The sequence below is a fragment of the Camarhynchus parvulus genome, chromosome 2 (assembly GCF_901933205.1).
Source record: "Camarhynchus parvulus chromosome 2, STF_HiC, whole genome shotgun sequence".
Classification (NCBI taxonomy): domain Eukaryota; kingdom Metazoa; phylum Chordata; class Aves; order Passeriformes; family Thraupidae; genus Camarhynchus; species Camarhynchus parvulus.
In genome coordinates this window covers 44,443,300-44,455,125 of record NC_044572.1, presented here as the reverse complement: position 1 = coordinate 44,455,125, position 11,826 = coordinate 44,443,300, and the positions used below count along the sequence as shown (strand labels likewise).

The window sequence follows — 11,826 nt, the reverse complement described above, 5'->3', positions numbered from 1 at the left end:
TCTGCAACGCTCCTCTCTTTTGGGAGGGCAGGAAGGAATTAGCACTCTTCCTGATAATCCTTGGAAAAAAGTCATTATGCCAGGTCCCCGAGGGACACTTGTGCAAGCCAGGGGTCTGCAGTATGTTTCAGAGATGGTGTGAGGGTAAGCTCTCCTTTTGGGAGACCAAGAGAAACCCCACACTGGGAATGCACCCTTGGGCGCTCTCTGCGGAAGCTACAGCTGAGGCAGACGAAGCAGGCTTTACTCTGGACGTCACTCAGACAAAACTATTCTTGGCCCACTGAAAAACTGCAAGCTGCAGAATGCAATACAATACTTTGTGGTTCTAAAGGACCTTCCAAATGAGGGTCTCACATTAATTAATTAAGCCTCAGAGCACCTAGAAGGAAAATCTATCCTATTTTACCGGCAAGTGGAATGAGTATGCAAAGGTCACACAGAATAGAGGAGCAAAGGAAAGAGAGATCCTGGTATCCTGACTCCTGACTCTTTGCTGCGTCTATTAGCTCATGAGTCCCCTCCAAGGGACATGCATGGAGGACAAAAGGTGACCCACAGCTGTGTCCCAAGGGGCACTGGCTGAGAGATTTAATAAGATGCAGGAGAATGACTAAAGGGGTTACCCAGATTGTCACAGGTCAGTAAAGAATATTGCATTAAGAAAATTGATCCTTTGAAAGCCTCCAGCCACATGCTTATGTCAGAACCAGACGTGACTTGTGTCTGTGTTTCATACGACACCACCAAGTACCCACCAAAGGGCTTTCCTTCATGTATAAATAATGAAATGCAATGCAATGCCAACAGGTGCTTTTTCACAGGGAGAAGGGAGAAGAAGGGAAAGGGTTCGGGTAGGCTGAGGCAGAGCCCAGGTTCTCCCTGCCTCTCCCACCCCTCCCCGTCCTCATGGCTCATGAGCAAGAGGTCACTGACGGCTGGATGTGTCCATCTGTCTGCAATGCCAAGGAGACAAGCACATGGGCACTGGAAGAGGGAGTAAGCTGTGTATGACTGGGGTGTGTGTGCAGCGCAGCAGCTACCGTGTCTGGGCAACAGACAAGAGGCTGCCATGGGGAAGAAAAAGAAAAGCACTCTACAGGTCATCCTGGAAGACGGTTGGTATCACTGTGAGATTGTTTCAGTTTGCATGCTGCCAAATACTTGACTAAACCTCTTGGGGCTTCCTGAGCACACCATTTTGCATCTCTCAAAGACCATACAATTTCAGGTTGCTTGGGCAGGGGACTTTTGTCGGTCTGCCAGACTAAAGTAAATACTAAGAGCATCGCTGTAGGGAAGGAATATAATGTATAATCAATAAGGGATATTCTGCCAAGCTCAGCTGGAACTTAAGGGTCAGCTGTGTCAAGCATCACATGTATAAATTCCAGCAACAAATGCAATTACTCTTCGTTCTTTGTTTTGCAGCCGGAATAGAGTTTGATGGAGAAGTGGAAACTGACACAGAGAGTGAAGGTAATGTAGAGATTAACAAATGTGGTCCTGTTTGAAATACAAGAGGTGATACCTTTTCTTTTTCTCTCTGACTTATGACTTGCTCTACAACACAAACTCTTTCATGAGCTACTTGCAAGCAAGCAGATTTTTCCCTTGAGGTTTGACTTATAACAGTGATATGTAAAGTGCCATTCTTAAGCAGTCTGTCCTGTTTTATCCATGTTCCCGGAGTTGGAGGTTGTCAGAGCCCACATCCCTTGGGAGTCAGCCCCTAGTAAATCAGGCACTGCAGTAAAGCACCACCCTGTGCAGCGCTGGGGCGGCTTTGCACTATACTGAGGTCCTGCTTGCCGTCCCTGTAATGCTTGCTCAGACCGTAACACACTGGGATCTTCATCAGTCACGGCCTCAAGAAGATAATGATGAAAATGGATTGAAGGGAGACTTCTGTCTGTGAGGGAAATCAGGAAAAGCCCGTGACAGGACTAAAACCATCTTTAACTCTGCAGGTATAGTATATCTCAAGTGAGAGAGCTAAGAGGTAGGACCATAACAGCGCTGTATAGATGATACAAATGTAGCTGTTACTGCAAAAACAGCTCACAGCTGTGTCTGTATTACTCACAGAACATAAGAAAGTAGTTTACTTTCTCATACTACAGCAAATTACTGGAAGTTTTTTTTTTTTAATCATGTCCAACTTTTCCATAAAGGCAAAAGAGGCAGTAAGATAAATGTTACAAATTAATGCTTCATAATTAGCCTAATACTTGAGAGTTTGCAAATAAAAAACCCTAGATCATTGGCTGTCCAAAATGAACATTTTCCCAAAAAGAGCAGGTGGTCCTTTGATCTAGATGATTGATCAAAATTCAGTTTAGATGGACCATTACATAGTAACTGAAACCTGCATAATGCCTCCTGAGAAATTAATTGGAAGCTCCTTCTCATTCCCAGTGTCAAATGTGACAACCACTGCCTACTAATTTTTTACCACTAAAAACCAGAAACTATTTGCTTGTCATTAATTTCTAGCTTTTCACCAAACCAAAAATGCAAATACTCAAATTCTTTTTTTTTGCTTCTATTTTTCTCACCTTTTAGGCTCCTCATTTTACACTCTGGATCCCATTCCATCACAATTTCCTTCTTCTATTACAATATCTCCATCTCTTTACTTTCATCAGACAGAAATTTTGGAAAATAAGAAGCCAGAATAGTCTGGAAAACTTACTATTAATTTTAATAGGCTTGGTAGTGAAAGAGTTGGAGACACTTGGGGGCTTTTGAAAAATTTTTCCCCCTTTCCATAAAATTCTGCAATTAAATCATGCTCCACTTCAATCCTTTAAGCTGGAAGCATTTCTGACTTCTGGAAGGAGGAGGTTTTTAGCTTGCAATGCCAGTAAGAATGAAATGTGCCTCAGAGACTGTCTGGTCTTTTTCTTCTCTGAATAGAGACCATCCAATATAAAAGAAAACTGAGAGAGAGAAAGAAAACCAGATACTGCCTGTGCTGTGCCTTTTCTCTCTATAAATAGAAGAACTCCATTCCCAGCCTTGAAAAGTAAACATCTTTCAAGGACATCGCATCAACAAGCAAACTACACATTGTGTAACAGACTGCAATTTCTGTTTCCTTTGTTCTGGTGTGTTTACAGGTCAGGGAGATATCTGTCTGTGCTGCCTGATGGATGGGCTTCTGCATTTGTAACTCATTTCCAATCTTCTTATGGTCACATACAAGTCACTGATGTGCTAAACTCTTAAATGGGAGTTGCACAACCAAAGAGTTCCACCCGGTTCTTGGACAGGCCATAAAACAAAGCCCATAGAGATCAACAGGCACCTGCTCTTTGAATTTGCCAGGGTTTGCATCAGGTGTCCTGCCTGCCCATGCTCTTCTGACTAATCTTTATTCTGCCAGCATGGATTTCCCAATGTAATTGTTTATTATCACTTGCAGAAGATGAAGCAAAGGACAAGAAAACTAACAAACAGCGCCTTAGGGAAACTGGCAGAGCAAGCACACTTCAAAGCAAAAAGCAAGAGAAAGACAAAGAAGAAAAAGAAGACAAAGAAGAAGATGAGAGCAAAGAGGAAGACAATGGCAGCCAACAAAACAGAGCTTCTAGGAGAAAAAATTACCAAAGGAAAAACAGAAATGGAAGAAAGGCAAGAGAGGAAGGAAGCCAGAAGAAAGACAGAGGCAAAACGGCTCCTAACAAAGATCAAAAGGAATCAGAAAACAAAGAAAAGAAAACAACCAAGAGAGGGAAGGAGGGGGAGAATAAACAGAAGAAAGGCAGGAAAAACAGGTAATTAAACAATCCCTGACTACAGTGCCTTGTTCAGACTGGCAGCGATATTGACATGCCAGTGGCCTATGGATCAGAATGGCAAAACCAATAGACTGCAAATAAGTTTCTGCTCTCCTTAAAGAGACACAGTGGAAAACCGTGTAAAATGCCACAAAACCAAACTGTTTCCAAGTTATTATCATTTCTCAACCAGGATCAGGTCTATGCATGTAGTGGAGTCTTAGTACATACAGCCAGGGGTAGAAAAGCCCCCCTAAAGAAGGTACCTGGAGAAATTTGGGCATGGAGACCTTTTTTTGGTTGGTCTATGGAAACATTCCAGTTAAAATGTATCCTTTGTATTTTCAAGCCTCTTCCTCTTCAAACCTTGCTTGTCCCAAACTTCAACTCCTACCCGTATCTCCCATTTTGCTATGAAGGCATGAAAACCATTTTTCTGGAGCCAGCTGTAGCCCTGGGAGCTGTAGGCAATGTTCTTTAGCTGACATGTGGCCCAAAGCACGACACTGAGTAAGTTGTAGTGGGGCACAAATGGCTCCTCATTATCCTGGCTGGAAACAGCTCTGCTCCGAGTGTGATGGGCACTGGCATCACACTGAGCCAGGGGATGCTGAGGCACCATGCCCACATCAGAGTGGAATCCCCAGGGCCAGCAGCAGTCTGCCTAGCCCAAGGAAGACCTTCCCTCTAAGCCCTGTGAGGTTTTCTGTGTCCTTTATTTTGGGTGTCTTCCAGTACTTCTTCTGCTTCCTCCAACTCATCTGATGAGGAGTCGCTGTCAGAGGAAGAGCTTGCGATGCTGAAGGAGCAGGTGGAGCAAAAGAAAAAACTGATTTCCACCATGAGGAACAAGCCCTGGAGGATGGCGAAGAAGCTCTCGGTGCTCAGGTACCCATCAAAATGGGAACCCTCATTCCTGGGGTCTCTGCTGACTGCTATGAGATGCACTTTGTCTTTCCTTGAAATTACATATTTGCTGTTGCTGTAACACCATAGTATCAGAAAAAGTGACTGGCAGAACCTGGCCAGCCTGTCTGGGGAAAAATGCCCAGAGTTAAAATATGCAATCTGATTTTCAGCCTCTGTAACCAAAGAACAGACAAAGTGCAAATCTGTTCAACTGATACCCATGGCCAGGACATTCTAGCCTCATATTTAAAACCAAATTACTCACTCCAGTCAGGCTACTTGTTAAAGCAAACTCCGTACCCTGGCTTGCTTATTCATTATTTGTCAGACAGAAATCAGAGCAGCACAGTGCCCTGTTAGTGCGCAGTCCTGAGACGGGGCTTCTTGGAAAATATGCTGTATTATTTTCAGAGGTTTATGGAGCTAACAGAAATCTGCCACACAGACCCTGATGAAGGTGGGAACAACTCAGGCAGCAGCAGAGACCCTTTAGTGCTGGGCAATGGGGGACAGTGGGGCAGAGCAGACCAGGGCAATCAAAACCCACAAGTTGACAGGGAATGGCTCATAACAAACCATTCCTCTGTCAGAGCAATGATTCGGCTCCCAGCTCTACTGCTTAAGGAACCTCTGAAACCCCTTTCTACCAGGAGAGATTTCAAAATACCATTGCAAAGCACACATACATTTTCTTTTCAACTAAAAACCAAGCTATGTTAAACCATGACACAGCCCCAGAAGGAGTGGTGATGTCCCTGCTCTGTGTCTGCTGAGAGGTTGCTCAGAGCTGCAGAGACTGTGCTATCAAAGCTGACAGTCACCATGTGTCTTTGCTTCTCTCTTTTATGCCCTGAAGGCCAAGACCTGTTCCATCTTCCAATAAAATCAGAAATTGTGAACTCTGCCAATTACTTCTGAAAATCTGGGTAAAGATCTATAACAGGGAAACTGTGTTAAAGTAACTTTTCCACCTCACAGTTATGTTATGAGCCTGAGCTCATAACAAATAAATTCTTATGGCCCTAAAATTACAAATTTCTGTAAGGAAAAAAAAAAAGCAAGGCAGAGTTATTTCTGATGCAATTTTGCAATTTTTCCCCTGTGGTGTAGGATACTGACTAAAATTCTACTTAGGATCATGTTTGACAATGTCCTTGCATACTTTCATCTTGTTTCTGAGCTATAGCAGTCATCACTATCCACTAATGAAACAAAACTGTTGCACTGCTTGTCCAAGGGTCTCCAGAAAGGCTCTCAGCACACTGAATATTCATTAGATATTTTTGGTTGCATGGACTCAACCCTGAGAGAAGAAATTATGAGCCCCATTGCACAGATGAGGGGTGTAAAACACAAAGAGAGCAAACAATATGTTCAAGACTTAGAAATCTCACTTTAGGTTTGCAAATGAAGTCACAGCTGATTTTTCCAAGGTTGTAGGCTGACCTAGCCAACTATGTATACCAAGTGGAAGTCCATCTTTCCCACAGGCTTAGGATGGCATAAAACCTCCCAGCTCCTGAAATTTAATCTCTTTTCATTGGCAATGCCAATATACAATATAATTTTATTCACAAGATCAGCATACTCAGCATAACAGCAGCTACCTAGACTACTTTCTCTGTATTTCCCTTAGATATCCTAGTGTAAAACTACTTTCATTTTGCAGCTTGATTTTACTCCTGACTAGCATAAACTCGTTCCTCTGACACTGAGATTATCCCCTTGGGCTGTTTGCACATCTCTGATATTTATCCTGGGAGGTGTTCATAAAAGGAAGCTCTGCATCCTCTTGGAGTTTATTTCACTAGGCAATGTTATTTTCTCCTTGACCAATGCATCACGAGAGAAAAATTATAATGGGCACACAGGCTGAGAGAGCTCTGCAGCGAGAGAAATGGGCAGGCTTTTAGTTTGCACCCAGGGAGAAGTGTGGAGCAAGATTTGGGGCACTAACAATGCTTAAAGCTAATATAAAACATTTCTATATGAATGTGAGTGCTTTGGGGACCTGACAGCTAATCCTGGGTGGGTGTCTGAGCTCTACATGGCACAGCAACTGATCAGCAGAGAGCAGGGGGGAGAGACACCAAGTCCCCACCTTGCTACGAGCATGGTTGCTTTTCCCACTGGTGCAGGTAGGGGAGAAAAGCTAAAGACCCCTCTGCTGTTTTAATAACCTGCTTGTTTATATTCCAATTAGGGAGGCACAAGATTTTGTAGAGAAGTTTGAAGGAGCACTGGGAAAAGGAAAGGGCAAAAAGCTGTATGCATATAAGATGATGATGGCGAAGGTAAGTGCTACAGAGATGTCAGTGAAAGGCTTGGATATTCAGTTATGTATTCAGAACATTTCTGGGTTTATTGACCTCTATTTGGTGAAAGAGGCACAAAGAAGTCAGAATAAAACTTCCTGCCCACATGAAAAATAATACTAGCTGGCTTCAAATCTACAACTATTGCAGAAAGAACAGGGGGAAATTCACACCTACCTGAACCTGATTGTGATCTTTCCTGAAGCAGGGGAGGGTTTAGAGGACCAGTGTAAACCATGGCTTTCTGGCTGCAATCTCCAAAACCTTGATATGTGAGAAAAGATATCCCTAAAGGGGAAAGAGGCCCTGCCAAAGTCTTGCCCTACCCCTAGTCCTGTAAAATTTCATCTTCTCCAGTGATGAGGAGATAACAGGGAGAATGATGGCTGTGCTTTGAAGTTGCATGTTGTCATGGAGATTATATTGAGAAGTGCAAAACAGAGCCAGACCTGAGATTATGAAATCAATGGGAGTTCAGCTGCTGGCCTTGTGAGGAAAGATTCAAGCTCAGTGTTTTATCAAACTAAATGTTGTTTTAAGTAGAGTTTGTTCTGAAACAATTCTTTCAATCTAGAGGCAGGTCTGAATTTCCCGCCCCTATATAATCTGATCAAGCCATAGCACAACTGCAGCTTTCCAAAAGCCTGAAATGGTTAAAACTCTTAAAAACTCAAATCATAAATGTGAACACTTGGGAGTAAGGGAGGGAGATTTTTGTTTGAAGGGACTTTCTGAAATAGTCCAAAAGATAAGACCCAGACCAGACCTCCTACTTTGATCTTTACACCTACACCTAACCATGCTACCAAACTCTGATATTAGAGAGCCCTGCTTCAGAGCAGACCCCCTCTTCACACCTCTCTGCTCACTGCAATGTTGTCTTGTTTCAGAAATGGGTGAAATTTAAGAGAGACTTTGAAAATTTTAAAACTCAGTGCATACCCTGGGAGATGAAGATAAAGGAAGTGGAGAGTAAGTTGAAGTTGCTGTCTGGTGGCAGTGGGACATTTTCTAAGATTGCTTTGCCTTCATATAAACAATGTTCCAGCTTCCTGGTCCACAGTCTCCACTCACCCTGGGCATCAGTGCCAGACAAGGAGCACACACCCCTGGCAGCTCCAGGTGCTGCTCTCTCCAGCAGCTGTGGGGACCCTTGGGAGGCTCATGGGAAATCTCTCATAGGGAGACCTGAGGGTAAAGGGTTGCTGAGGACAGTTTAACTCTCCTAAAGTCCTAACCATGAAAAGTCTTCTCCTTTAAGGTCACTTTGGCTCCTCTGTTGCTTCCTACTTCATATTTCTGCGATGGATGTATGGAGTAAATCTTGTCCTTTTTGGGTTAATATTTGGACTGGTTATCATTCCAGAGGTAAGTGCTTAATTCTCCTTTCAGTAATGTCTTGCCCTTTGCTTGACACAAACATGGCATTGACAGGACAAATGCCTTATAACAGGCATCACTTTAGATAAATGAAATGCCTGAGGACAATTATTTACAAAGAGTTACTGACACAGGAGAGGAAGTCGGATTGATATCAGGAGACATCAAATGCGATCAGAGATCCTGCCCATCCAGCAGCTGAAACAGGGGCTCAACAATCTATCTAAGTCAAGGCTAGTTTTACATTTTGAATAAAGTGAAGAGCATGACATTCCAGTCCTAGGCACAAGATCTGGTCTGCATGAGCCACAGGAAATGGATTATGCTCTGAAAATAATTAAGTACCCTCAGTTTTGGGCCCTCTGGGGGGCATGACCATGGGGCAGCAGCCATGGCACAGCCCTTCAGGGAACAGACAACTTCCCACCACTTTGACAAGTAACACTTGCTTGGGAAATAACCCTTTTTTGTACTTCCAATTCATATGATTCACAAGCAATTGTTTTATTTTTAGTTTTTCTATTTCTCAGTCTTCTTGGAGAATGAAAAGGATCTCATAGCCAACTTTATATGATCGTTTATTGAAGATTTTTTTAATGTACCCATTACAGCTCTGGCTAAATTACTCAGTGCAGTATTTAAAGGCTGTGCAATCCACAGACAGTGGCATCTGTTCTGTTCAATGCAGAATTTTATGGAGCAAATATGCACTGCAGAATGTCTCCTGAGGACCACGCTTTTGTTCTCCTTAATGTGCTTGCTCACACTATGGAAAGGGAAAGCTCAGTTTCCCCCCAGGACGAAGAGACATAACCATTAGCACTGAACAATACAAATGTGTTTGGTTAGGAACTATGCATATGGCAGGAGCTCTCCTCTCTGAAGTGTGCACACTGTTACTCACTGCCTACTGAGCTGTTACGATACGGGAGAGTAGCTGGGCAATAAACATTTGATCATAAATTATTTTGAGTGTAATTAGATAGCCCTAAAAAATAAGTGATAGATTATATGCCTTTCTAGGCTATGAATGCTAATGAGAGATTTTGGTATTGGCACCAGTCAGCTTGTAAATATAATAATTCTCCATAGCCCTTGGCATTCTCTGTTGGACTTCTACTGCTGCTCCAGCTGCAGGACCTGCTTTGCATGGTGCCATGAGGACAGGCTGGGCCATGAAAACTATTCTTTGCATTTTTTAGTCATACCTTTTTTTTTTTCCTCAAACCTAATTGCCCTTTACCTCACCTTGAGAACATCTTTCAATTCAGGACTGAAAAATACAAATTATATTGTAAGCTTGACCCAGTGCTCTTGACTCTCTCAGAGGAGTAGCTCTGCATAAATAGATGGAGCTAATCCCTTTACTGCATTAGACCCATGAAGTTCAAGCAAAGAACTCCTTGCCACACTAAGGACATTTCAACTGCAGATGTTCATTGAGGATACAGTTTCTCCATAAAATATTTCCTGTGCAATGGATATGTCCAGGGAAAGGGAAGTCCTCTGGTTATTTCAGTGAAATTAATACTAAGTATAAACAATAAATTTAATACTGTAGATTAATAAATATACTTAGTACTAAACATTAATAGATATAATTAATACTAAATAATTATAAATTAAATTAATGCTAAGCAGTTTTTAAAAACTGCTGCTCTAGCATTAAGAAATAAAATCAAAATCAACAGAAAAGGCAAACCAACCAAAAGCAAACCAAGACAGACTCATTAAGAAAAAAAAAAAACCCTGTTAAAAACTCTTTGGTGTTTTATAGTATACATGCATCATTGTTATTAATGTTCTCCAGGTCCTGATGGGAATGCCATATGGGAGTTTGCCAAGGAAAACTGTACCCCGGGCTGAACAAGCAACAGCTATGGATTTTTCAGTTCTTTGGGATTTTGAGGTAAGCGCACAAGTGTTAATCATAAAAGATCATTTCAATACCTCCTAAAACCCCTCAGAAGTTAGTGGTGCTACAAGGATGAATTTCTTCCAAGATAAACCAGAGGAGCACCTATTTCTTCCAGAAGAAGTCTGGAAAGCCTTTTGTTGCAACAAAATCTTTGTGGATGCTGAGATTTCTGCCCAAAACAGCATGCCCATGTGCAGGCACCTGCATATGGATTTGAACCATTTCCATATACAAATGTGCTGCCTGGCGTACATCACGTGTGTGCAGACGCAAAAGACATTTTGCTTCCAGCTGGAAAGGCAGCAAGCATCCAGGTGAGAGGCTGGAGCTGCTCCAAACCAGGCAGCCAGACAGAGACTTCAAGCTGCAGACACCCTTCACAGGCAGGAATCACCTTGCCAGACCACAGAAAGTGATTGGGAAGGGGGTTGCTCCCCATATCCCTGCCCTCCCTGTTCCCTGAAATATTTACATGAGCCTGAAGTGCAAACCAAAGTTTAGGACTTGCACTCAAAGGAAATATCCAAGTTTCCAGCCATCTCTGGGTGCTTGCCTGCAGCATCAATTCACCTCCCACCTCAGTTACTTTGAAGATTTAAGCCAAAGAGGTTAAGTCTTTTTGGGTGACAGTCCAAGCTAAGGTATGCGCAGGGGGTGAGGATTTTCGGATGTAACCAGTGCCTTGGGATCTGACTTTCAAAGTAGTTACTTCTGGAAATGTTTTTTTTTTTTAATTTTATGAGCACCGGCCCACATGCTACAAGCATGGTACCACATGCTACAGCCCTTCTGTAATAAACACTTTTGCAATTTCCTTAGCTTAAAAAAAACCAAACCAACCAAATAAAAAACAACCAACCAAAACAAACCAAAAAGCTACTTTGTTGTAAACCAGATAATTTAAACTAATCTATTAATAAGGCTTCAAATACTGGTGTCCAGGAACCTGCCAGGACCAGGCCTTCATTTACCCCCCATAATCTGCTGAGGATCCTTTCAATTCTTCCTCTCCCTGCACTTTCCCTCACTGCCAGAATCCAGAATTCAGAGGTGAATTAGGGAATTTTTAATAGAAGTGTAAGGAATGAAAAACTCATTTGAGCAGTTCACTGTAAAAAACAAGAGGTAGCATTTAAATTTGTTAAGCCAGAAGAATGAAAAGCCAAACAAACCCCCAAAACAAGCAAACAAAAAATCTGAAGGAGTGTTGATTAAATGCAGCTGCTGATTTTCTCTGGGAGACCATAAGTAATAGACCTGTCAGTAAGGAAACTTGGATCTGGATGAGGCTGTATGCTTCCAGGAAATGCTTACTCCCATAACCTGCCAGTGTCCTGCCTCTGGCTTGGTACACACATCTACATTCCCCTGCTGTCACTGAGGTGTCAGTGCTCTGAACCCCTCTGCTGTACAGGTCCCCATCCAGCACCCATTCCCTTCCTGTCTGACATCAGGGAGCCATCATCCAAGCTCAAGAAGCATCTCCAACCGTGGGGCAACGCAGCACACCAACACCCTCTGC

The 11,826-nt window shown here is 42.7% G+C and overlaps 1 protein-coding gene across 1 annotated transcript in view; it reads left to right on the top strand.

The window, feature by feature from the left end:
- Nucleotides 1-1,072: 1,072 nt before the first annotated feature.
- TMC2 (transmembrane channel like 2) overlaps nt 1,073-11,826 on the top strand; it is a 30,610-nt gene continuing 19,856 nt past the window's right edge. The window contains exons 1-8 of the mRNA XM_030963786.1: nt 1,073-1,118; nt 1,432-1,479; nt 3,428-3,779; nt 4,518-4,670; nt 6,895-6,985; nt 7,897-7,978; nt 8,268-8,374; nt 10,197-10,295. Coding sequence (XP_030819646.1) covers nt 1,073-1,118; nt 1,432-1,479; nt 3,428-3,779; nt 4,518-4,670; nt 6,895-6,985; nt 7,897-7,978; nt 8,268-8,374; nt 10,197-10,295 — 978 coding nt within the window. The remainder of the gene's footprint in view (nt 1,119-1,431; nt 1,480-3,427; nt 3,780-4,517; nt 4,671-6,894; nt 6,986-7,896; nt 7,979-8,267; nt 8,375-10,196; nt 10,296-11,826) is intronic.